General features: G+C 50.8%; 1 protein-coding gene across 1 annotated transcript in view; it reads left to right on the forward strand.

Annotated features, from left to right (window-relative positions):
* Positions 1–996: 996 nt before the first annotated feature.
* Positions 997–27,125, forward strand: part of EEPD1 (endonuclease/exonuclease/phosphatase family domain containing 1) — a 111,023-nt gene continuing 84,894 nt past the window's right edge. The window contains exons 1-2 of the mRNA XM_062178934.1: positions 997–1,370; positions 1,805–2,838. Coding sequence (XP_062034918.1) covers positions 1,964–2,838 — 875 coding nt within the window. The 5' untranslated portion in view covers positions 997–1,370; positions 1,805–1,963. The remainder of the gene's footprint in view (positions 1,371–1,804; positions 2,839–27,125) is intronic.

Consider the following 27,125-nt stretch of genomic DNA (forward strand, 5'->3'; position numbering starts at 1 on the left):
TCCCTGCAAGCGGCTGTTTTCGCTGGCCCAGCCCCTGGAGTTGAAAGCAGAAGCTCTGGTCACAGTGGTTGGGGGGAAATTTCAGGACTCCAAACACCCAGGGTCAAAGTATTCAACGGTATCTCCGGTATCACTGTGGCTTGTTTGATCGGATACTACAGCTCCGGTATCCACTTTAAACTTTAACTAAGCGCTCATGCAGCCATGTGGCCCCCAAACCGCTCTGAGGCCTGGGAAGCAGCCTCCATTTCCCTCCGTCTGAATGATTAGGCCACGGCGGCCACAGCTCCCGCGTGTCCAGAGCGCTAGCAGGCGCAGGCACGGCGCCGCGCAGGCCCCAGGTGAACCCGCAGGGCTCTGTGGCCGCGGCTCCTGCGGAAGGTCAGAAAGAGCACAGCAAAGGCTGGGAAGAAAGTGAGGCCTCAATTAGGGCCGGAAGTGGGGCGCCCCTTCAGCCTCTTCTGGAACCTTCTGCAAAACTGAGCGTGGCGGCCTGGAGCCCCGGGGATGCCTGTCCCCCGGGGGATACCTCAGTTCTCACGCCCCCAAGATCCCCAAGAGCAGCCGGACTGGACACTGAGTAGCCCCTACCCCGGGCGGGACAGCCGGCGGTGACCAGGGTCCGCCATCACGGCGTCAGCCTCGTGCCCTCAGACCCCTGGCCCCGCCCCTGCGGTCCCGGGTCTGGCCCCAGCTAGCCGCGGCCCCGCCCCCTGAGCGCCTGGGTTTCCCTCTCCGCCTCCTCGCGCCAGGCCCCGCCCCTAAGCTCTCGGCTTCCCGTTCGCTCTCCACCTCCTGGAGTCAGGCCCCGCCCCGCACGCATTAGACCCGCCCCCTCCGCTCCCGGGTTCCCCCCTCCTCTCCCTCGCGCAGGCCCCGCCCACGCGCCCGAGCCCCGCCCCCACGAGCCCTCGGGAGTCCCGGGGAGGAGTTGCCGCGCGGGCGGAGGCGTGGCCGTGGTGCCGGCGGAGGCGCGGGCGGCGCGGGCGGCGCGGCCGGGACTTTGGCTTTGACACAGACCGCGAGCGGGAGTCCTGCGGCTGGTGCCTGGGGCTGACGCGTTCTGGCGGATCCAGTGTCCGAGTTGGGCGCAGGACTTTTTTTGCCTGCATAAACGCGACTGCGGTGACGCCGAAAGTCCTGGTGCAGCCCCGCAAGTCTTGGTGCAGCCTCTGCCTCTGGATTTCGCCGCCGCCGCCGCCGCCGCCGCCGCCGCTGCCGCCCGCGAACAGCCCTGCAGCGCCTGCCAGCTCCGGGAGGACGACGCCGAGTTCCTCCCGCACACGGAGCGCGGCGGCGCGGGAGGAGCCCCGAGGCCCCGGCGGACCCGCAGCCGCTGTCCCGGCTGGGCTCAGGCTCCGGAGCCGCAGGTGGGAGAGGGTCGGCGACTGGGGAGCTGGTGTCCACGGCCCCTCCTCGGTGCCTGCGCTGGGCGGCACGGGGCTCCCAAGTGGCAGGGGGCGCCGGGTGTCAGGCACAGGGCGCCGGGGTGGGGGTGCTCCCGCCCCGAGCCTGAGCAGCGATGACCGAAACGGGACGACGGCCTCGGCGCTGCTGGACTTGAGAGCGGAGACGCGAGGCTGGTGGGCATGGTCTTTCCCCAAGAGAAGCCCCTGCTAGCCTTTTTGGGCCCCGGTGTGGTAAAAGCCGGCGTCTCCACACCCACCTGGGCCGGCCTCACTGTTTGCTTTCTCGGGGGTTCAGGGCCAGCCACCAGCCCCGGCCCCCTGGCTGAGGCTCCAGTAGGGAGTGCCGATGCGGATTGATTCGTCCAATCGATAAGTGTGCTTGATTTCTTTCCTAGGTGGCCCCGTGAAAGGTAATTTGGGACACTCCGGGCATGGACGATTCGGTGCTTGTGCCTGGCAGCCTCTTCAGCCCCTGAGCCGGCACCTTCGGTTCTTCCGAGCTTCCTCCCTAGCCAGAGAGGTCTGTGGTGGCAAGCCTTTCTTCCTGGCCGGCCATGGGGAGCACCCTGGGCTGCCACCGCTCCATCCCCAGAGACCCCTCGGACCTGTCCCACAGCCGCAAGTTCAGCGCGGCCTGCAACTTCAGCAACATCCTGGTCAACCAGGAGCGGCTCAACATCAACACGGCCACGGAGGAGGAGCTGATGACCCTGCCCGGGGTGACGCGTGCCGTGGCCCGCAGCATCGTGGAGTACCGAGAGTACATCGGTGGCTTCAAGAAGGTGGAGGACCTGGCGCTGGTCAGCGGCGTGGGCGCCACCAAGCTGGAGCAGGTCAAGTTTGAGATCTGTGTGAGCAGCAAGGGCAGCTCTGCACAGCACTCGCCCAGCTCCCTGCGCCGCGACCTGCTGGCCGAGCAGCCCCACCACCTGGCCACCACCGTGCCCCTCACCCCCCGAGTCAACATCAACACGGCCACGCCGGCTCAGCTCATGAGCGTGCGAGGCCTCACGGAGAAGATGGCCCTCAGCATCGTGGACTACCGCCGGGAGCACGGGCCCTTCCGCAGCGTTGAGGACCTGGTGAGGATGGATGGTATCAATGCCACCTTCCTGGACAGGATACGACACCAGGTGTTTGCCGAGAGGTCCAGGCCCCCATCCACCCACACCAACGGAGGCCTGACTTTTACCGCCAAGCCGCACCCCAGCCCCACCTCGCTGAGCCTGCACAGCGAGGACTTGGACCTGCCACCAGGGGGGCCCACGCAGATTATCTCCACGCGGCCCTCGGTGGAAGCCTTCGCAGGCACGAGGGACGGTCGGCCCGTGCTGAGGCTGGCCACCTGGAACCTGCAAGGCTGCTCTGTGGAGAAGGCCAACAACCCCGGGGTGCGAGAGGTGGTGTGCATGACGCTCCTGGAAAACAGGTGAGGGCAGGAGTGGCCAAGGGTGTTGGGTGTGAGGGCAGCCCTGGCGTGGCCTCTGTAGCTGCGAATGAGTGGGCTTTATGCAGGGTAGGCAGGGGGCAGGAGCATTTAGTCAGTGAGGTTGTGGCCTGGCCAGTGTGGTGACCTGAGGCTGGGCTCTCTGTGCTCCAGTTTTCTGAATACAGCCATCTGGGCTCATGGCCTGTGTCCTGCGTGTGGACTATCTGAGCTGGAGTCATGGCTTGGGGGCCAGGAGGGGTGGTGTTGCTGTGACTGCTTTAGAGAATGCCGTTTGACTCACAAGCTTAACCCTGAATCAGGTCCCCAGAGCCTAGGGGCTGGTGTACAGGTTTTCACGTGAGAAAGAGGTCATTATATCTTTTTTATTATGGGGAGGAAAAGATCACATTTGTTCCCTCAAATTCACCTATTTGTGTGCACAAAATCATCTTAAAGCCCAGGTATTTGCAAACACGCACGCTGTCTATATTTAACAAAATGCTATGAATGAATCACTCTTCACTCCTTTTCCTTATTTAACCTGAAGGTGGTTTTCAGTCCCACGATTGCAGCCCAGAATGTGTGTGTCCTCTCCTGTCCCATAGCCAGAAAAGGCCAAGCTGCCTCTGTGTGCGTATTGGACGGATTTTCCCATTTGAACCAGGAGACTCCGAGTTCAGGCTGTTGTCAGAGTGTTTATGTTATCCGCAACACTGCTCCCCACAGGGACTTCCGTTAACTTCCCATAAAACAAAACAGTCTATGGTGGCATAACTCATGCTGTTAGCAAAGTAGCGTATGGTGTAATGTAATCAGCCTCGGGAAGCAAAGAAACACTGGTGCTGATGTTGCCTTCCAGGTCAGAAATCCTCAGATCCTGGACTTGAGGGAGTTTGTCCTGCCAGTCACTGCAGGTGACTGCTTCCCTCGGCTCTGGGTTGTTGGCGAGGCTGGTGGGGCGGCTGTGACTTGGTGACATGAAGTGGGTTCTCGGCGGGAAATCACACTGGGGCAAATCACTAAAGAGGAAAGCAGGTCACAGCATTTCTGCCGCGCAGTCATGTAGGGGAGAGGAACTGCACACAGGGTCGGAGGACTGGACCAGGGGAGCCTCGAGTGCTCTTCCCGTGCTGTGCTGTGTTCTGTTTTGCAGCCTGACTCGCTCCTTTTGCAAAACCATATTGCGCGCAGGTGTGAGCCAGCCTCAGCTATTGATCGGAATGTCTTGACCATTGTTCTTTTCAGCTGCTGCAGCATGGGTATCTGTAGGAATAGGAGAGCGGGAGGGCAGGGAGACACACGGCTATTTAATTCCTCTGATGAGTTTTCTTAGGGCTCAGTCTGGGGTGGAGAGCGGACGTGAATCAGGAGCTGACGTTTTCCCAGTGGGAATGAGAGTCTTTGCCTGTTTCTTTTTTTGGCTGGTGGTTCCTGGAGTGGCTACTAACTCAGAAACTCTGGGGTTCTGTGTAGTAGCAGCCTTCATGTGAGTCTGATGCCCACTGAAGTTGGAGGACCGTTGTACTAGGTGGCAGACCCTTAGCTGTCCCTCCGGGCTTCTCATGAACACCCCACCTCCCCTGCCAACAAGCTGGCTTTTACTGGGAGGTCAGTGAATTCATGCAGAGTTTTTCAGGTACTCCCCCTTCCCCACCCCTCTTTGTTGTGATCATCCCTAGGGTTAGTCAACCCTAGGATGTTCTTTCTGGCCAGGGTTTGAGGTGCTTAGCCAGCTTCTGGGATGTAGAAACATGAAAGGTGGGAGACAGGGAGTGAGCAAGGGCAGTTGACCTTGGAAGGGGCGCCACACTGTAGCGTGAGGCTGGGCTTCCGGGGAGCGCTCACATCCCCTGTCCAGCGTGGAGTTGCTGAGGTTTGGCCTATTTTTATTTTGTTGGGTTTTCTAAAGGGATGAGGATTTGTTGAAGACATCTAACTACTGCCTTCAGGCGAGGGTATAGGAAGAGCTGACACAAACCCGGTGGAGGGTAGAGAGGGGCACCTGCATGTGATGGGGAGGTGACCTGCACCTCCATCACTTTCTCACACCTAACCACTGGGCACTCCCCGTGACTTTCCGAATCTGGTAAACATGACATAATGAGCTTAGGGCATGATCCCTTGTGGCGCTGGGGTGGGTACATTTGCCTGTGGGACTGTCCCAGGGCAGCGAAGGCTGTCACAGTGTGGGTCACATGTCGTCAGCGACAGCGGAATGCATTCTCCAGGGCTGCATGTTCATCTTGATTGGCAGGAACCTCTCACATTCCGGTCGCTCCCTTTATTAGAAGAGGAAATACACTTAGCATGAACAAGAGTGGGTGCAGGTCCTTTTCCAGGAGACTCTCATTTGCATGCACATATGCATGCGACAGAAGAGGTCCCTGACTTCTGGAGAGGCCTTCCCGTGTTCTAACAGGGTTCACATGCATTTGGTTTCCCTGGTAGTTCCAGGAAGTAGTAGATCATGCTTGCTTTTTATTAATGGTTCTCCAACTCTAGGTGAGGAAACTAAAACCAAGGAAGTTAAAAGACTTGCCTCTGTCCAAGCGCTTTGCAAGCCTGCTGCCTTTTGCAAACACGACACCTTTATCCTGCCTCTGGGTTTGCCAACCTGTGCTCTGTCAATTCAAGGATGCTTGCCAAATCATGTGCCAATCAGTTTCTTGCACCCAAAAGTAAAGGAATTTTAAAGAAACTCTTGGACAGTTCTTTTGCAACAGAAATAGCTGGCTCTTTGTTTTCCTTTCTGAGTTTGCTTTATAGGTGTGCTTGCTTAGGCTAAAGGGTACCCGCGTAGGGGGAAAGACAGAGTTCTTTCTTGCCCTGAGATACTGCTACTCTGGGATGAACACGTGTGAGCCGTAAGAAACTGTGTTTTGTGCCTGAAGCTTGAGGTCGGGCAGCACAAAGCCAGATAATTATAGTCACAAAGAGCCCTCAGGATGCTGTGCTGCTGGCTCAGAACTGACAGGTTCCATCAGTCTTTTGCCACATCTCAATCTCAGGCCGTGTTCTTCCCTGTTCAGTGTTTGTGGAGCAAAGCTAAGTAGCCTTGCAAACTTTGCTGACGGTCGATGTAAGAAATGAAGATAGTTTCATTTGTAATTTTTATTTATTTTTTTGCTGAGGAGTCATTATGTTTTGAAAAGTGCCTTTGGTTACTGCAAGCATAAATCCTGGGCAAGCTGACACAGATAATCTCCAAAAGAAGTAAGGAGATTTAACATCCCACTTGCTCCTATCCCCCCCCCCCCACACACACACGGTCTACATCAGAAGGAAACTCAAGTGTCAAAGTTGTTAGCCTTATAATGGTTTAAATCTGATTTCTTGCCACATCTGCAGTATCAAAGCATAAAGTGGATTAGTGTCTGGCAACACGCACTGGTTGTGAGAAAAGAGATTTCGCTTATTAAACTTGGTTGGTAGGATCGCTGTAGATATAACCCATCTTGTCATTTGATTGATTCAGTGAAAAATGTGCATTGCATGCCAACTGCACATGCATAAGCTTAATTCGGGAATCAGCTTGGCCCTGTATTGCACAGAGAGAGTTAGGTAGAGGTGGGTCAGTTTGTAGGGCTCAACACCAAACCCAGATTTGGGGGACAAGTCACAGCGTGATTGATACCTGGCTGTATTTTTCCCATGAGTAATAGGCTCATCTTTAGGAGACTGAAGAGTGAGTGGATGCAGCCAGACATAATATCTGGGGGAAAATGCTTATTAATCCTCTTGAACTAGAAAGTGTGACCTCTGTTTTGACAGCTGTAGAAACTGAGGTCCAGCAAGATGATGATAGCATTTGTGTGGCTTTTGGAAATGTAGATGTTGGCTTCAGGATTTGAAGCTAGACATTTGTCCCATATCAAAGTCAGGACTAGATGTGTCTTTTCCCAATCTCCATGTCCTTCCCCTGCCTCTGCCCTTGCCTCTGGCCTACCCTCTGGGCCTTAGACCAGCCACGTGTTAGGTTCTTGGGGAGCAAGATGGCTGCACCTAGACCCCGGGACTGTGGCAGCCTCTGGAGGTCTCTGCTCCCTTCCTGTTTTCATTCCTCCAAAGGACTGGGATTATGGCCAGGGGCAGAGCAAATCCTGAGGGTGTCAAGGCCTCACCACCGGCCCCTCCTCTGTGAGTCTGACCTTGGGCCCGACTCCAAGGCAGGTTCTGGTTTTCTGAGCCAGCAGCTCTGGGTGGCTTCCAGAGATGAATGTGGTCAGCAGTTGGACTGCCGTGGATTCCTAAGGGAAGACAGAGTGCAAGGAAGGCCAGTGGGTGCAGTACAGGTCGATCTCACTAAGCGCAAGGGTCAGCTATTGTTTTTCTTTTCCTTTTTTTTTTTTTTATAAGATTTTTATTTATTTATTTGACAGAATTACAGACAGTGAGAGAGAGACAGAGAGAAAGGTCTTCCTTCCATTGGTTCACCCCCCAAATGGCCGCTATGGACGGAGCTGTGCGGATCTGAAGCCAGGAGCCAGGTGCTTCTCCTGGTCTCCCATGCGGGTATAGGAGCACAAGGACTTGGGCCATCCTCCACTGCCTTCCTGGGCCACAGCAGAGACCTGGACTGGAAGAGGAGCAACCAGGACTAGAACTGGCACCCATATGGGATGCTGGTGCCACAGGCAGAGGATTAACCAAGTGAGCCACGGCGCCAGCCCCTCAGCTATTGTTTTTCAATAAGGCTGGGCCCATGTCAGGTCTGAGTTCAAGGCTCTGCAGGGGTTAGATAGTGTTAATTCTCCCAGGAGTTACCCACTCCCTTATTATTTATTGTTTCATTCATTTATTCATTCAACAGGCGATTCTTGATCTCCCCATAGGTGCCAGGCTCGGTGGCAGGTTCTAGTTCTAAAGTGGACAATAAGGCAAAGCCCTGCTCCTATACAACTTCCGTTCTGGGTGGAGATGAGGAGGTCAGCACATAAATAAATAATTCCAGGTGATGGCAGATGTAGAATGACGGAGTGAGTTGAAGAAAAGTCTGTTTAGACAGGAGATGAAGGAAGGCTGCAGCTGAACACTGATGCCCGAGAAGCAGCCAGGCATGGGAAAGTTTAGGAAACGGGTGCTCCATGGAGGAACTGGCGAGTGCACAGGCCCAAGAATGTTGGTCCAGACCGCAGGCAGGAATTCCAAGGGTAATGGGTAGACACGGTTGCAGGGAGAGGCCAGGACAGATGGGGCTGGGTCAGCAAGACTAACAGCAGAAGGAGGCCACAAAGGGGTAGAAGCAGACTGATAAAATACCTCTTCCCAGGTTGTTCTGGGTGCTGGGAGTGCAAGGATTGAGTCTGGGACTTGAGTGAAGGGGCTGTTGCAGGAGTCAGGCTACAAGCGATAGTGACTGGGGAGATGGGGAAGTGGGCAGAGATGAAAATTGGAAAGACTTGCCCCTGTTTTAGGCAGGGACTAGCTGGTGACTTGTTTGCAGTGCTCTGAGATTCTTAGAAGACAGAGTCAGAGGCATGTGAGAAATGCTGGGGTGGCCTTGCATGCCTCCTTGCTATACCCATGTGATGCAGCTGCCTGACCTCACCCTCTGCTTTGCTGCTGCTGCAGCCCAGATAGGTGCAGGCTCCTGAGTTCATAGCAAGTGGAGTAAGAGGCATTGGTCTGTCCTCTGCACAGGGGGCACCAGACAAGGCATCTGCATCTCAGTGACATGTAGAGCAAGGGCATGCTCAGTGTTGCGTACCCACCTTGTGCTCGGACCCCCACCCTGTGGTCACAGGAGACAAGCATTTGGCAGGTGCTTACTGGGGTAATGTGTGGCTTGAGGGAGGAAGTAAAGCTTGTGGAGGGACCTGAGGGTGCAGGAATGGGTGCCTGTCTGCTGGGCACTGCAGGCATATGGAGACCACAGGCTCCACAGCCTCGGAGGTCTCCAGGTGGCTAGGAGGGGAGAGGTTGGGATCTGAGTGAAGTAGCAGTGTGGGTTGAAAGTCAGCATTCCCAGCCCTCCACTCATGCCCACAGCTGAGCAGTGGAAGGTCTGAGCTGAGCCCTCTGCTCAGGTTTATAATGTGAGACACTGTCTGAACAGGAACACTGTAGCCTCCCACGCAAGGTGCCTGGCACTGGCAGGAAGAGAATCCAGTAACCAAACACCTTGCTGAAAAAGTGGTAAGGTGTGTGTTATTCCTAGCATGTTATTTTTATTTCAGAATTACCTTAACTTCCATAAGACTTCATCCCAGAATTCTCTAATAATGATCTCTGCCAGCAACAAATAGAATGATGCATTTCACTAAAATTGGATTTGCTCATCATGGACTCCCTGGTCTGCATACAGTAATATCCATCCAGGTGGAAACTCCACACCGGTGCCTTCCAGGCATTGCCACAGGATGCCCTGCTCTGCCAGGCAGGTTGCTAGTCCCCAACTAATATTTGGGAATCTTAGCAGCTTCCTGACTCTGTTCCTTACGTTCATAGCCAGGCCTGGTTTTAGGCCACAGTTCTTATTATAACGTTTTGATTGACAACTATCAAACAGCTAAACTCTAGGGGTTAGGAGCCCTGGGGAGGTATCCTCAGAACACACATTTCATTATAAAGAGAAGTCTAGAATCCACCTTCCAATCTCTTAGATAAAGAAACCCTGCCTTTTCTTTATTGATGGCAGTTCTCCGATTCATGTAGATTTGTTGTTTCCAACAAGCCTTGCTTTCTGTGGATTCTATTTTGGTTCAACCTTTACCTGATTGCACTGTTAAGCTGAACCTTCAATTGTTTTATCTGGAGGCTGCTGCAGATTCCTGCAACGTGATGCGCCTCTTAGAGAACAGGGTTCTCGTCACTGCTTGTCGGATCGTGTGGGGCCTTTGGGCCTTCTGGGGACCTGCAGCCTCCTCGTTTCACCCAGAAGCTGGAGGGCTGAATTATCTTCCCAGTTGTGGCAAGAGCGTGGTCTTTTAAAGACAGAGGCCGAGGCCTCAGGTGGATGGTTGGTTTTTAAAAATACTAATGTAGTATTTTGTTTTACAAAAATTTCTAGAGGATATACTTTCCACTAGGCAAATTCAAACTGACTTGCATTTTCTATTTTTAATAAAACAGTCTGTTTTCTTGAATGGGGAAACATTAAAATTTGGATGCCCACAAAGTTTTGAAGATTGGCGCTAGGTCTTGGGCTTGACCACCTGTGGACTTGCTCCTTCCTTTCTTGGTGGGCAACCTTTGCAGCTTTAGACCATTGCATTCTTTTACTGGTCAGGTTTGTATTTTTATTTTTTTCCAAAGTGATTCTCAGTCTCCTAACTTGAGGACTCATTTTAAACAGCAAAATACTTCATGTTCCTCCCTATAGCTAATACTCAGAGTGGTTGGACTTTTAGTGTCCCTTGGTAGTTGTCACTGTATTAAGAACAAAAACAATGAAAATGAACACTGATAATTGCTGTGAATGAGGCCCAGATACAGGAGGGATGGCTCAAGGAAGCTGAGGAATCCTCTCCCGGGTCACACAGCTCTTAAGTGGTGCAGCTGGGGTCCTAACCCAGGCAATGAGACTCGAGTATAAAAGCCACTCTGAGCTCTGTATGCTGTGCTGCATATTTGCATTTAGTCGTCAGCCCAGCCTGCCTTCCCGACTACAAGCCCTCCTAGCCGACTTAGTTGAGTTCCGGAGTCGTGATCTCTCCTAAGTGTGGTGCTATGTAGATTTCATCTCGTGTGTGTGCATTGTTCTAGTGTTTGTCCAAAGGGGAGCAAGGACATTTGCAAAGCAGACCGGGTAAGTGTATTTTTATGACTTTCAGTCTTGTACAATTATCCTGCCCACACCCATTTTGACAGCAGTTTGAAAGCTGCTTACTTTTATAGAAACTTTCCAAACATTTATCTGCATTTTCTTAGAAATAACTCGACTTTCTGCTCAGACTTGCATTCCATCAGTTGATGCTGCATTTTTGAAGACCACGATAATACATACAGTAGTGTGGACTGACATAAACAGCCAGGGGCCCTTTATGGTTGACCCTGGAGAAGCCCACATTGCTGCTGTGCACAGGAGATCTCAGGGTGCCATGGGCCGCCCCCATCTGTTTTACAAGGGCAATGAGAGCAGCCTGGTAGGTACCTTGAGTAGAGGTTCTTTAGGAGCATGTCTGGTGTGTGTGTGTGCTGTGTGTGTGTGTTGCGCACCCCTGGCAGGAACAGCAGGTTGTCACTGACCCACTTTCTCCTCTACAAGAGTGACTCCAAATGTAACCAGTTACAGAGTCAAACATTCATGGGTACCTTGTCCCAATTTCCCCACCAAAGTCTCTTGCAACTTTTAGAGCTAAAAAAGGAGAAGTAGTAATGAGCTTTGTATTTTGACTGAATACCCCTACCAGTCAGCATTTTCTTCAGTGACCTAGAAGACCTGCTTGTGAAACCCAAGAATAACTGCAAACTGGGAGGCCTTTAAGAAGGGAGACTAGACCGAATGGCTCATAAAACACCTTCCCAAATCCCTAACTCTGCACGGTCTTTAAAAAATGTTCTGGATGAATCTCAAGTTTGCTTTTTAAAAAATGCTAAATACATATCCACACATGTGAAACTCCACAAGAAACAGTGTATGGTATTTGTGTACACATATGCTGAACTCAGTTAAATGCCAGGCAAGCCTGTTTGGTGCTGGCTTGTGATGTGAATTGTGTGAGTTTTGATATTTCCCACACTTAAACAATAAAAGAGCAGGTATAGTCATCCCTCAGTATCCACAGGAAGTTGGCTCCATGACTACCAAAATGTGCAGATGCTTAAGTTCCTTGCAAAAATGGCAACGTATTTGCAGAGCACCTACACATCCTCTTGTATGCTTTACGTCATCTCTGGATTCCTTATAGTACGGGGTCCGTGTATAGACGGTGCATGTAGTTGTTATGCTGTGTTGTTCCAGAAATAATAACAAGGAGGAAAGTCTGCCTGTTTTCACTTTAGACACAACTGCTGTAGGCTAGTGTAGCCACTGTGTGTACTGTTGACCTGTGGTTGGTTGAATCCAGGGAGGCAGAACCCCTGGGTACGAGGGAGCTGGCTGAGGTTGTCAGATATCATCAGAGCTTCTGCTGAGAAATAAAAGTTGCTTCTACTTTGAAACCCGGGGTAAATTCCATTGAAGAGCATCTGAAATGAAAAGATGCTTGTTCAAAATGTTAGCAATTGCATTGGCGGTGAAAAACAGTGCAATATAGGAATAGCCCAGATGGTGAGTGAGAAACAGGCCTGCAAGGTCGCCCCTGGCCCCTGATCTCAAGGACACTGTTTGTGTTCCTCAGGCAGCGTGGCATTTGGAGGCACTGATTCTGCTGGGAGAGGTAGTGTGTTTAAACGCATGTATTTCTTCCAAATCACAAACGTGCCTCCCACCCCTGAGGCTTTTTCTACAGAGGGAAAATAATAACTTTGAGTTCTGGAAAGGAAGAGTGGTTGTTCCTATAGGTTAGATGCGTCACTGTTTGCTGAGGCCGATGTAACAAAAGACCACAGACTGCAGGACTGAAACAGAAATTTGTGGTTTCACAGTTCAGGAAACTGGAAGGGGAAGGTCAAGGTGTGAGCAGGATTGGATTTTATGAACTCTCTCTCCTTGGCTTCTGGGTGACCCTCACCCCAGGATCTGTCTGTACGTGGTCTCTCCTCTGAACTTCTCTGCACCCAAATTTCCTCTTCTACGGACACCAGTCGCATTGGGTCAGGGCCATCCAGATGGCCCCATTTTACTTAGGTACCCCTCTAAGACCTGATCCCCAGTACAACCATATTCTTTTTTATTTTTTCATATTTATTTATTTTATGAAAGGCAGAGAGAGAGCGAGTGAGAGCACGAGTGCAATTGGGGGAGGGAGGGAAAGAGAGAGAGATTGAGACAGAGAGAGAGAGAGAGAGAAAGAAAGAAAGAGAATGAGAATCTTGACTCCCTAGATGGCCGTAATGGCCAGAGCTGGGCCAAACCAAAGCCGTGAACCAGGATCTTCTTCCAGGTCTCCCACGTGGGTGGCAGGGGACCAAGCACTTGGACCATCTTCCATTGCTTTTCCCAGGTGCATTAGCAGGGAGCTGGATTGGAAGAGTGGAGCAGCCAGGATGTGAACTGGTGCCCATGTGGGATGCTGGCATTGCAGGCGGTGGCTATGCCACAGTGCCAGCTCCAATTCAGCCACATTTGAGATACTGGGATTTAGAGCTTCAACCTAAAGATTTGTGGGGCAGTATTCAGCCAATAATGAGACGGTTTAAGAACAATTTCCTAGAGGACATTTCCTTCTTGTCTGTGCGAGGAACATGCCCTTCTGAGGATTTTCTGCTGAATGATGACTTCAGGGAACCTCTCTCACAGTTTAAATTCTGGAAGGAGCTGTGTTCACGTTCCTGCGTGGCACTGCTGTCTGGCCAGGCCCCTATGGGTACGGCCCAGCCTGTAATAACTAGGATTTGTCTGCACTGCGAGTCCCTCCCTCAGGTGTGCCTGGGTTTTCTCTTGCAACCTCTACAGTGACCCGAGGCCTCTCCCATACCTCCCCTCCCCCAAGCAGCCTCCAGTTTGCCAAGCTCCTGGCTTGCCTCTGGCTACAGGTAATGTTGACACAGGAGTTTGCCAAACCTTAGACCTCAATTTCAGGTAGGGATTCAGGGCTTGTCTGCCATTGGGAACCCCCTGCCCTTCAGAAGAGCTGTGGAAAGGTCAAGTTCAGAGTGGCCACTATGGTGTCAACTCAAAGGGGGCTCTCCCTGACCTCTGTTGTTAAGCAACCCAGCTGGGGCGCCTCCATCATCTTGCATGTCCTCTGCCAAAATAGTCACTCAGTAGTAGTTGCATGTTGATGCCATCTGCCTTCCTAGACGGAAGGTTTCATAAGAGCAGGCGCCATGTGCATACAACACAGTCAGCACAGTAGCACTCAGGAGTGTGTGAAGGATAAACGATGGCTAATGTTTATAGAGTATTTACTTTGCCCCAAGTGCAGTTGCTAAGCCGTTTGTATTCATTAACTAATTCCCCACAACACACCAGTGGGGTGGGTAAAGTCTGTCCACTTGATGCATCAGAAACTTACCTTTAAGAAGTTGAGTGGATTAGCCTGTTGAGCCTCGGCGCCAGCACACCGGGTTCTAGTCCCGGTCGGGGCACCGGATTCTGTCCCGGTTGCCCCTCTTCCAGGCCAACTCTCTGCTATGGCCCGAGAGTGCAGTGGAGGATGGCCCAAGTGCTTGGGCCCTGCACCCACATGGGAGACCAGGAGAAGCACCAGGCTCCTGCCTTTGGATCAGCGTGGTGCCCCGGCCGCAGCGCACCGGCCGCGGCGGCCATTGGAGGGTGAACCAACGGCAAAAGGAAGACCTTTCTCTCTGTCTCTCTCTCTCACTGTCCACTCTGCCTGTCAAAAATTAAAAAAAAAAAAAAAAGAAGTTGCATGACGTCACATGGCTGGTGATGGTGGGGCAGAAGTGAAAAGCCAGGCAGAATGACCCAGAACCCAAGGGCTTTTAGAGGCAGAGGGGTCCAGTGGCTTCCCAGCCTTTCTATGCCTGGAAAGCATGAAGAGACAAGTTGAATTAGGGGGAAAGACCCTGTCCTCTTGAAGGCACTGCCCTGCCAACACGTGAGCAAATCATCTCATTCTGCCATCCAGTGAGGCCAGGAATGATAGGCTGGATTTTTTTTTTTTAAGTTGAGAAATGATTTCCATGCCACCCAATTCATCCCACCCAAAAGGTATAAAATTCAGAGACGTTTTTAGTATTTTCACAAAATTGTGCTACCATTACCATTATGTAATTTCAGAATGTTTTCATAAAATGAAATTCCATACCTGTTAATAGTCACTTCCCAGCTCCAGGCAACAAGCACTCTGCTTTCTGTCTCTGTGGATTCACATGTCATGACTATATATATCTATATTTTATATACATGTTATATAATCATATAATAATATATATTATATTATATAATCATATATAATCATATATATTATATATATAGTCATGACATGTGTCCTTTTGTGTCTGACTTTTACATTTTAGCATAATGCTTTCAAGGTTCATTCATGTTATAGCATATATCAATGTTTCCTTTTTTCTCAATGGCTGAATGATAATCCTCTGTGTGGATGTGCCATATTTTCTTCATTCACTCATCTGTTAATGGGCATTTGGGTTGTTTCTGCTTCTTGGCAGTGCTAGGAATGTTTGTGCGTGGGTTTTTCTAATAGACATAGGGCACCATTTCCCTTGGGTGTACACCCTAGGAGTGGAGCAGCTGGGTCACACAGAACTCAGGTGAACATTTGGAGGAGCTGCCAGTCTGTTTTCCAGGATGCCTGAAGCATTTTACATTCCCACCAGAAATAAATGAAGGATACTTTTTTCCCACGTTCTTGTCAGCACTTGCTATTGTCTTCTTTTTTATGATAGTCATTCTAGTGGGTGTGATGTGCCATCTCAGTAGGGGTTGGATTTGTATTTTCCTAATGACTAATGAGGTTTAGCGTCCTCTCCTGTGTTCATTGGCCGTTTGTGTATCATCTTTGGAGAACTGTCCATTCAGATCCGAGCGGGCTGCTTTCAGACCGGCTTCCAAGCTGCCAATCACTGACTCCTTTTCTCTCCCTCTTCCCCTCTTGTTATCAAGTCATCGTGTCAGGACATAGCTAGGAAGCATTGCTTTGTAATAGGAGGAATGTCCAATATCCTCCAGCAACAAACCCCCGATCTGGGACAGAGCCTGAAGAATCCATTTGGCTTCATGACTCTGGCTGGAGCTCTGTGTTTGACCCGGGCGTTACCAGTGTCCTGGAGAGGCACTCGATGTCCCCCAACTTTTGATTTAAGTTATGTGTTTTAGATGGAAGTTTAGCACTTTTGTCTAAAGCCAAAATGTAGCCAACAGTGGAGGGGATAAGGGGTGGGGGGTCGGGGGGTGGTTTGCAACAAGGGGAAATATTATCACAGCATCTGCAAGCTGCAGCCCCTGGCCAGGGAAGAATCTGAAGTCGTACCTTCGGGAGGACCGGCCTGAGCCGCACACACAGACGGAGCCACCGTGGGTGCAGTGTTGATTTCCTCCCTTGGAACCCAGCTGCAGAGAGATGAGTCACCGTGCTCTTCACTCAAGGCTCCTCGTCATCCAGGCAGCCAGGGCCCACTTCTCCTTAGCGTCATTTTTGAAATGCATTTTCTTCTTTATCTCTGCCTCATAGATTCCAAGTATAAAGTCTTACATACTCACATGTGCGTATCTTTGGAAATTGTAGTGTTTTTAATCTAAAAAAAATTCTACAAAGCTAAAAATAAATCCTTAAGATTGACAGCTAGCTTGGGCTTCTGACAGCTGCACTTCCATCAGCTTCCTCCTCCAAACCTTGGTGCAGGAGATCCATCACAGTGTTTAACTGCCTTTCTCACCACGATGTTCTTCCTGTGTTTACTGTGTGTCCTAGTCTGTGTTCTGCCATAACTGTACCTGAGGCTGGGTGATTTCTTATGGACAGAAATTTGTCTGGCCTCTGGGTCTGGAGGCTGGGGAATCTAAGAGCATGCGAGCTGGTGTCTGGCCAGGGCCTTCTTGCTGCCTCATCCCGTGGTAGAAGGCAGAAGGGCAAGTGAGGGGGAGAGTGAGAGGGAGCCAAACTTGCTCTGATAACAATGTCTCTCTCAGTAACTGATCCATTCCCTTGACAATGACATTGATCCATCCATGAGCTCAGAGCCCTTATCACCTCATCACCTCTCACTGGGCCCCAGCTGCCTGCTGCACTGTTGCTTTGGAGATTCTAACACATTTCTAGCACATAGACTGTGGGGATACAGTCAAACCTCCCCACTTGATTTGTGATTTATGCCTATGTTCTAAGTCTCTCCTCGTAGAGTAAAAAGCAGCCAGTCAGAACCTCTTTGAGTCTCTCTCGTACATCTGTGACCTCAGTTCAGTCTCTGTCCTTATGTTCTCACCCTGAATAATTTTAGTCTGTTTTACCTTTCTCCATGCTTCATCTATTTTAAGCATAAATCAGTTTTTAAAAATTTGTGTTTGTTTATTTGAAAAGCAGAGAGCACAGAAAGAGAGAGGGGGAGAGACAGAGAGAATCTTTCATCCATGGATTCACTCCCCAAATGCCTGCAACAGTCAGGGCTGGGCCAGGCCAAAGCCTGGAGCCTGAGTCTCCCATGTGAGTCGCAAGATCCCAACCACTTGAACCATCACTTGCTGTCTTCCCTTATCAGGAAGCTGGGATTGGAGTGAAGCCAGACCTTGAACCCAGGCACTCTGGTATTGGGATTCAGACATCCCAAGTGGTAGCTCAACTCCTGTGCTAAATGCCTCCCCAACACACATCAGTTTTTTGACTGTCCTCTTAGAAGCACAGGCTGTCCGGGAGTGTTCTTGTGTGAGTAGATACGCAGAAATGAGTGGACACAGGCAGAAAAGCCTGAACACATATTGCTAGCTAAAACAAACCAAAAGCATATAGAGTGACTCTAAATTATAAACGTTCAAATTTAAAATTAATTTTATTTGTGAAAAACACTACTTGCCATGAGTCAGACTTTATCATTGATCGAATATGAGATCAGAGACCTTGGAATTATCATCTGTAGTTCAGACATCGTTGATTGAGTCTCATCTTTGAGAATCTGCTTTGCTTTTCACGTGTCCGTGGCTTCTAGGTGTCTGACCACAGACATGTGTTTGTACATGTCTCCGCCCACAGAGTGTCTGGCTACGTGTGAGTTATAAATATGCCTGTCTTTTTAAATAGCTCTTTATCTCTGGTGTTAATTACATCTTTGACGCTTCTACTTTCTTAAGTAAGTGTAGTCAAGAAGAACTGAGTATGGGTGGCTGTGCAGTGCCTGTGACCACTTACTTGTGAGCTCTCTTCTGTGGTTACTTGCAGTCAATCCCAGTGGTTTCTGGCATCTGATTTAATTCAGAAGCAGCCCAGGTGAATATTAGATGTTTCTCTTTCTCTGACTCTCCAGATGGCCTGGTGACTGCTAATGTCAGTGCCAGGTGCCACCCTGACCCTCATCTTTCACCTAGTTCAAGGCCAAACTGAGAGGTTTGTTTTTGGTGTCCAAGTATGGGCTTTTACTTTCTATGTGAAGTATTTAACACGTCCACAGATATAATAGGTGGCCCCCTTTTCCACTCTTGTCAATGCACTTGACTTGCTTGGGGATTCAGTGCCCCTGTTACTCTTCTCAATCCCTTGTTCTGCTTGGAAAATTCCCTTCCTGATGAGGTGCCGTGGGCAGCAGGGTCCACCACCCTCTGAGGAAGCTGTACTTCGAAGGGGACACTTCCCAGCACCCTTTGCAGTGACGGCCTGTGCTGTGCCAGTCAGAACTTCTGTCCTAATCTATTGAGAGCCAGTGGTCCCCAGAGTGCAGGGACCATGAAGAGCTCCATCTGACTATGGGGACAGTTTACAGAGGATCCAGTCTTTGGGGTGGCAGAGCCTGTGTGGCTGGTGGCAGTGAGTGGTGCCCAGGGCCATGCTGTTGTCTGCAAAGGGAGGCCGTGGCACTTGAGGCCCTGGGGTCCTTACCTGGTCAGCTATGGGGCATGCTTGCCTCTTGTTCCTGTCGGCGCACCCCTGGCTCCTTCATATGCTTTAAACGACATAATGTTTTCTGCTGGTTTCTGTGTCTTGTAGTTAAGACTCCTGGGTAATACACCCTGTTAACACAGGCTCTAGACTAGTGGCTTTCAAACCCTCGTTAGCCCAGGAAACCTTTGCTTAAAAGAAATCTGATGAGGAGGCACAGCACATGGAGTTGACAGACAGGTGCTGCTCTGGTGAGGATGCAGGAGGGCCAGGCACAAACAACACTGTTTATGGGCCTTTTGTGGTCCTGGATCGGGGGTAACTGCCCTCCTGCAGGTGTTCCCAGGGCCCTTTCTCTGCCAGGTGGCCGCTGGACGAGCTGGGGTGGTGTTTGTTGCTGGTTCTTGGTTGGTTTGTGTTTTCAGGGCCCTTCATGCACTGTTGTTTCCCCCCAAGGCCCTGTCCTCTCTCTGCCTTCTGGTTGCTTTTGCCAGACAAAAGGGATCCATACCTCCGTGTATAGACTTTGCATAGCATGGATGCCTGGGTCCAAGGGATACCTGGCTTTGAGAGTCTTCTTCAAGTTACAGATCCATTTTTAAGCTGACAAAACTCTCCAGAGTCAGCTACTTGGGAAGAGCTGCCCTTCCCTCTCAGGCGTGGACAGGGTGTGTTGGAGGCAGGGGCTTTCTGCACACGCACTTCTTCCCTAGAATCCTTAGGTTCACACTGTGGGCCAGGCCATTCTAGGTGGTGAGGGCTGGCCTGTGTTTTGTAGAATGTTTAGCAGATCCCTGGTCTCCACTTGCCAGATACCACAAGGACCCTCCCTCCTGGGGCATAGTCACCAAATACCTGCAGATACTGCCAAATGACCGGCCTGTGGTTGACAGCCACTGCTCCAAAGCCATTTTGAAGTCAGTACGAGGAGCAGTGCAGCCGCTATGGGGACCTGATTTTCCGTGGTTACAGTAGAAGCACAGGACCCCGGGGCTTTGGCTGGAGAGGAAGGAGGTAGGGCTGAGAAGGTGACTGTCTTGTCCAGCTGAGTTTGATGAACATGCGTGGGTGCAGAGACTGAGGCGTGTCCCCTTAGCCAGGGAGTGGGTGGTATGGGTGGAGCTGCTGCAGAAGTGAGGCCCAGAGAGCCTGCAGCTGCCCGCACCGCTCGCTGGGACTTACTGAGTAAAGGAGGAACTTGGGAGCTACAGAGGGAGCCACCTCACTGGTGGTCAGGGCGGTGGCAGGGTGGGGAGAGGGGAGGGCAAAGAAACCGAACACAGGGAGCTTTCCATGTAAGGGAGATTCCCGAAGAGGATCAAGCAGGACTTGTGATGGTTGGGAGGCAGGTGGCCAGTGCATTTGGTGGACAGCAAATCAGAAGCTGCCTGAAGATAGTCCTCTTCCATGCGTGTCTGGGAAAGGGCGGACATTTGGAAGAGGAAAGCAGGGGAGGGTTTCTTGTCCCTGTGCCTCATGGAAGAATCGGGTCTCACGGGAGCCTAATGAAGGCAGCAAGTTCTCTTACGCAATGGATTTCCGAGTAAGGTGGCTGCAGATCAGGGCCACTGAGCTCCCACGATCATGGTTGTGAACACGCAGGTAATGCACTCAGAAGGTCTGACGTACACAAGTATTCGTGCTTGTGTTTCTGTGGGGGGATCGTAATTCTTCGTTAGTAGTGACCCTCATACAAGTGAAAGTTTAATAGCAATATTGTTACTTTTGCATACAGAGAATCATCTAAAATTAAAAATATACTGTTTTTGACATGAGATCATGCCAACTTGGTGTTTTTGTCTCTTTTGTAAATAGGATCCAAAATAAACTGCTAATGCCGAAAACCAGAATACACCATTTTCAGTGAGGAGAAAGAGGTGGGAGGGAAATGGCATATGGCATAAAGTTGTCTAAGCTAAAAATAAGCTGCTTGGTGCTTCTCAAGGAGCTCTTAGGTACTTTGAATGTCTTCAGTGGAAGGAAAAATAATAAATCCAAACATGATTAAATGTATTTTGAGTTAAAATGTCATTGCATCCATCTTTAGAGACAGAGCGTAGATAAGTGGCTGGGGCCAGCAGTGGGAATGGGGATTGATGCCAGTGGGCACAGGGAAAATTTTGGGGGTGATTGAAAAGCTCTAAGATTGGATTGTGGCAATGGTTGCATAACTGTATATTTACTATACTACATCACTGAGTTGTGTGCTTGCAACGGGTGAATTCTACATGTAAATTTTTTCTTACTAAAGTGCTATTTGTTGCCGTGTGCTTTAAGCCACATCTTATTTACCTTAGCAGTTTTTGTCTCATTTCCTTATTTCTTTTGACAAGTACCTGACTTATGGCAGTCTGTTGAAGCCCCCTGGGCCTCAGTTTCTCCTTCTGGAGAATGGGGGTGATAGTGTGCTCCCTCCCAGGCTGTCGTGTCAGGGAACCAGCACGCATGCTGTTCCTGGATCCTGTTGTCACCACCACCACCATCATGTGTTCGTTATTCAATGCTGTTGGCATTTTCTTCTCTCTAGCCAGCCTGGGTCTTAGCTCTCTAACGCAGGCTCACTGCTGAGCCCCCTCCTCTCCATGCACTGCCGTCAGAGTGGACTTCCCATTGCTTTAGGTGGTCTCCTTAAGTGAGCCCAGACCCCACAAGCTGACCAGGAGGCTCTTCCTCCTTTGTTCCTGTCTGTAGCTTCCCCTAGCCCTCGCTGCTCCTGCTGTGAGAAACTCTCCCGGTTCCCAGTCCTGGCCCTGCCTGCAGTGGTCTGCCCTTCCTTATGCCTGCCCCGTCTGCACTTGCTCTAGGCAGCAGCCTCCGTGGCTCCTGGAGAAGCCAGCCAGGAGCCTGTGTTAAGCCTGTGGTTGGCCCCTTAGTTTTGCGCTCCCATCACAAGCCCCTTAGGATCCTTACTGCTCAGGGATGCGCCGAGAAGGTTACTTTCCTGCCTGCGGGCTGCCTGTCGCTTCCACATGACCTCAGCCCTGGATGGTAAACTGGGTCTCCCAAGCGCTGACTTGCCTTCTGTTGTAATTGCCCTGGGGAGATGGCCAGAGCATGTGCTGTTCATTTAGAAAGCTCGAGTCTAGAACCCTTTCTCTCTCAGGGTCTTTGCTCCAGGGAGAAATTCCATTTTGTCTGCCAGAGGTTGGATGCAACTGGAACAGTGATGATAGTCTTTGCTTGGATGGGGTGGTGCTTTTCCAAGGGGAAGGTCTTTTTTCCACATGTGTCCAGTCTCTCTTTTTTTTTTTTTTTTTTTTAAGTAGAATTTCTTTTTATTTTTTATTATTTTTTTTTTTGACAGGCAGAGTGGACAGTAAAGAGAGAGACAGAGAGAAAGGTCTTCCTTTGCCATTGGTTCACCCTCCAATGGCCGCCGTGGTTGGCGCGCTGCAGCCGGCACACCGCGCTGTTCCGATGGCAGGAGCCAGGTGCTTCTCCTGGTCTCCCATGGGGTGCAGGGCCCAAGCACTTGGGCCATCCTCCACTGCACTCCCTGGCCACAGCAGAGAGCTGGCCTGGAAGAGGGGCAGCCGGGACAGGATCGGTGCCCCGACCGGGACTAGAACCCGGTGTGCCGGCGCCGCAAGGCGGAGGATTAGCCTAGTGAGCCGCAGCGCCGGCCTGTGTCCAGTCTCTTACAGCCCTCCAGTGTGCCTCGTGAAGCTTCTCCCCTCTACTTCCTGGGTCTAGAACAAGCAACAGCTATGGGTACAGCGGCCAAATCCCCAGTATCCCAACAGCAAGGCCAAGCAGAGTAGGGCAGCCTTGGTTTCTGGGAAGGGATTAAGGGGAGAGGAGACTGTAGCCTTTTCAGCCACCACCCCTCAGAATGGGGAAGGAAGGTATGGGCAGGGCACGAAAGAGAAAGGAAGTAGACAGTTGCTACCCCTTTGTCGTCTTTGCTTTCCCCTGCCCACCCCAACTGGACCAAAGAGAAAGAGTACGAAAGGAAGGGACCCTGGGTACTGATGGAGACAGCCAGTGAGCAGGCCAGGGACCAGAACTCTGCCCCACAGGTGCAGGTTACCCATTGCTTCCTCCAGGCGCCACAGGCTTGCTCTGAACACCCATTGCCCTGCCAGGCACCAAATTCCTTTACTTCTGAGTTTATTTTGGGTGGACAAAAGTCTTCCCAGGGCTTCCTTACTGCTCTACAGTCGCTGTGTGCAAGTCCCTTAGGTTATTGCTTGCTTTGCTGGGAGGAGCCGTCTCCAACCTGCGGTTCTCAGAGTCTACCCTGAAGCTCTGGGGAGAACCCTCACGGCTAGCAGAGGGGAGTCTCAGGCAGGGGCCCCCCTTTTAGCTACTCCACTAACTGTGCTTCGCAGACAGGTGGGGCATCTCCTACCTCCTCTACTTCTACAGCCTCTCCTTCCATCTGTGGGTGCGCTTGGCATACGCTGGCACTCCACTTACAGTTTCCTTCGTGGAAAAGCTTCTGCCACTTTCTAAAGTCTGCCAACCCCTGCACATAGATAATTTGCTATGTAATCATTATCCTGTTCCTAATTTTAAAATAATGCATTGCTATAGCTCAGTTATCCATGTAGCACTTGACCACCACTACACATACATATTACTGTAATATTACACACATTATAAAATAGAGCTAAAACCAATATACGGAAGAGGAGATAAAAATAGACACATGTGGAAGCTCAGGGCACCCCCAGCCTGTCTTAGGCCAGCAGTGGTAGGGGTGGGAGAGGCTGATTCCCAGGGAGAGAGTTAAACCACTGCACCCGTTGGATGACAACTGGAGTGCTGCTTCGTTCACATGTGTTTTAAAAATACATGCATGAAAAAAATAAAGAAAATCTCCATGAGAAAAAGTTGGCTTGCACGTTAACAGATGGTTCCTGGTGATCTCTCTTATTTCCTGCAAGGAGAGCATCTCTCACTGGAGACACACTCAGAGTAGGTGTGTTAGGAGTGGAGATCATGGCCCAGGGCAGCCCCAGGAAGCTGCGTATAGATCCTCTTGGAACAGTTGGTTGTGTGTCACAGGGGTCTGCACGTGGCTGCTTGAATTCCTCTCTGATGCCAGCTCATGCTCAGATCCCACCCAAAAACCGCCTCCCCTGGGAAGCTGACCCTGCTCCTGGGCCAGTTAGGCTCCTTCTGTGCTAAGTGCCTCCTGGAACAGTGGGCATCGATCCTAGGTCCACTCCTTTCCATCCCAGATCCATCTCCTGCTCGGCAAACCCCAGGCCCCTGATCCCTGCAGCATGCACCCGGACTGCGTGGCGGGGCTCCCTCACTGGGCTCCAGGTCTCCCACTTCTTGTCCCCTTGCAGGCTCCAGAGTGACCAGCACCATTAAGGTCTAGCTTGGCTCAGAACCCCTATTGCCTTCAGCAGCGTTTCCTAAAGGTGAGGTAGATAATATGCAAAATGATTACAAAGGGTGCTTTTTTAGTGCACATTCTTGAGCCCACCCAAGACCTCCTAGATCTGACCTCGTGGGTGCGCCTGGGAAACATGTGTTTGATACGCTCCCTAGAGATGCTGGGCAGGAAGAAATCTGAGGGCACCAAGTGAGTCATCCAGTGGTTGGCAGGTTCCTATGAGTGTGTTCTCTTCATCTCGCCATCCGCCCTGCACCCTCAAACCCCATACCTCATGCCTTAATTTCACCCAGTGTGCCCAGTTCCCTTTTAGTCTTGGAAGTCTATGCACCTGTGCCACACAAATGCCACTCCTTCCTGGGGTCCTGCACTCACTTCTGTTTGGGCAACTTGAATTCAACTGCCCATTCATTCCAGGGTTGGTTATTTTGTAGGATGCTCAAGAGGAGTGATGACTTCTTTGCTTTTCAAACATCTGGCATAGCCTGACCCATTGGAGGTCTGAAAAGAAGCTTTTTAAGAAAATTTATTTAAAAATTATTTAGTTTATTAGAAAAAAAGAGAAACAGACACAGTGAGATCTTTCATCTGCTGGTTCACTCCCCAGATGTGTGCAACAACCCATGCTGGGCCAGGCTGAACCTGGGAACCAGGATCTCAGTCTGAGTCTGTCACAGGGAACCAAGGACTTCAGCCATCACCTGCTGCCTACGAAGGTGCGCATTAGCAGGATACTGGAACTGAGAGCAGAGCTGGGCTTGAATCCAGGATCTCCGATAAGATGCGAGTGTCCCAAGTGGCATCTTAACAACGGTGCCAAGTTCACATCCTAGAAAGAAGTTTTGAGTTTAATTTGCCAGTTGAGGGTGGCCAGCGTGAGGTACACCTTGAGTTGAGTCTGTGTCCTGTGGATCCTCGTGCTCTTAGCCACCAACCACACCCTTCATTTTAGAAGGAGATGTGGGTAAATGAGAAATTGAAAGTGCAGGAGGTAAGTATGGTGGCAGAGTTAGGTAAGGTCCGGATTTTGTCTGGGTGCCCCCAAATCTCAGTGCCATGGAGCAGCAGCTTCCGCGGAGCTCCAGAGGGACTTCCCTTTCATGGAACTGTTGGGTGTATTTATTTTTACATCCCATATGCTCATCTCTTCTCTCTTCACCTTCTTAGTTTTAAGTGTTAGCGAGGAAGAGGAAGGGCAGGAAGACAGGGACAGTCTTGCTTCACCTGCTTTTCCTTCTCAAATATTCCAAACAAACAAACAAAAATTTCGAGGATTCCAAAGACTGTCCCTGTCCCTGTCCCCACGTCTTACCTTTCTCACCACTGACTGAAATTGCAATTTACAAAATAGTAGCCTGGGGGAAACTGCAGTCTATGGTAGGCTTCTGGGGACTGAGCCTACCAGCGAGTGTGGGTGCAGCTGTCCGCCACAGTGGTGTTTATGAAACAGCCCATGTGGCCCCTCAAACAAACTGGCCAGCTGACCTGGGGACCCTCTCTAGCCGTAACTGAGGACCAGAGGGGAAGAGCTCCATTCTGTGTTCAGAGGAAAACACAATATATGTCTCATATGCATTTTTATGTAAAAAAAGGAGAGAAAAATAATACATTTGGTCCCTATGTCCATAGGTTCTACTTCTGGGAATTCAATCACCTTGGATTGAAAATATATTTTTAAACAATTGCATCTACATTGAAAATATGCAGACTTTTTTTCTTCTCCCTATTTCCTTTTTAAAAAAATATTTATTTATTTATTTGAAAGTCAGAGTTACATAGAGAGAGAAGGAGAGGCAGAGAGGGAGAGGGAGAAAGAGAGAGATATCTTCCATCTGCTGGTTCACTCCCCAATTGGCTGCAATGGCTGGAGCTGAGCTGATCTGAAGCCAGGAGCCAGGAGCTTCTCCTGGGTCTCCTATGCGGATGCAGGGGCCCTAGGACTTAGGCCATCTTCTGCTTTCCCAGGCCATAGCAGAGAGTGGGATCGGAAGTGGAGCAGCCGGGACTAGAACTGACGCCCATGTGGGATGCCAGCACTGCAGGTGGTGGCTTTATCTGCTACGCCACAGCGCCGGTCCTATTTTCCCTATTTCCTAAACAACACAACAATTTCTTAAACAGGATTTAAGTCGTATTAGGTATTAAAAGACATCAAGAGATGATTTAAAATGTACAGGAAGATGTGTGCAGTTATGTGTAAACACCATCTAAGGGACTTGAGTAGCTGCAGATTTTGGTGTCTATGAGGGGGTCCTGGATCCAATCCCCCCTGGCAACCAAGGGGGGGATGACTGTGATTGTTTTTATCACTTGTAAATGCACTCAGAGATGCTGGGGAGACACCAAGGACTCAATAGATGTCAGTCCATACTGTGGACCAGACATACTGGGGGTGGGCAGGGACGGGTGTGGGAGTCAGATTTCTCTTTTTCCTTCTTTACATCTAGGGTTTCTGACTCATGTGACTGTATTACCTCTCCAAAAATTATACACAAATCAAAATACTTATAAGCAGTTGTTAAATTTACAGATACATTAAAACCAAGCCATTCAGCGGTAGCATTTTCAGTGCCCGAGTCCCTAGAGTTCCTACCTGTTCTCTCGTCTTCACAGGGAGGTTATGGACCTGCCCAGGCACACGTGGCTGGCAGTGGACAAGTCAGGATTGAGACTCCTGATCCTACCCCAGGCCTCGGCCAGTGCCGTCATGAAATGGAAGTGGGGGCAGCGGTCACTTCCCTTCTGTGATGGACACAGGACTGGGGGCAGGTGCAGGCACTGTAAGGACACCCTAAGTTAAATCCTGTGTCTGGTGTCTTCACTCTGTTAGCTTTGCTCCCTGTGTTCATGCTGTTTGGGGGTATCCACATCCAGTTAGGCCCTACCGGTCATCTCCTGTGGTCTTTGACCCTTTCCTCATGGACAGCAGTGACCATGCACTCCCTGAGGCTGTGGAGCCAAGTGAGCAGTGCCAGCCAACGTGGACAGGGTCAGGCAGGCCTCAGGAGGACCAGAGTGGTTGCCCAGTCCTCATCTCTAAGGCCATTTGCTCTAGTGGTTCCCCTGCCTTCTGGGGGCAGCTGAGTGTGGGCTGCTCTGGAGTGTCTTTGGTGTGTGGATAGCACATACAGCACCACATTCATCACAGAGGCCTGGAGAAACCTGCCTGGCACAGGCTTTGTCCTAGACCAGCGCTGTTCCGCTGTGCTCCTTCTGGAAGATCATGAAGACCCTGTCAACCTGAGTGTGGTCTCTTTGCTAAGAGGCGGTCATGTCCACCTCCGAGGGCAGCCTGACAGGACCCCGCGGAGCCGCTTCTCCTGCAGACCTGCACGCTTGGCTTCTGGCGGCTGCACGCCCGGTCCATTCCCGCTCCTACCATG

The sequence above is a fragment of the Lepus europaeus genome, chromosome 20 (assembly GCF_033115175.1).
Source record: "Lepus europaeus isolate LE1 chromosome 20, mLepTim1.pri, whole genome shotgun sequence".
NCBI classification, from domain to species: Eukaryota; Metazoa; Chordata; class Mammalia; order Lagomorpha; family Leporidae; genus Lepus; species Lepus europaeus.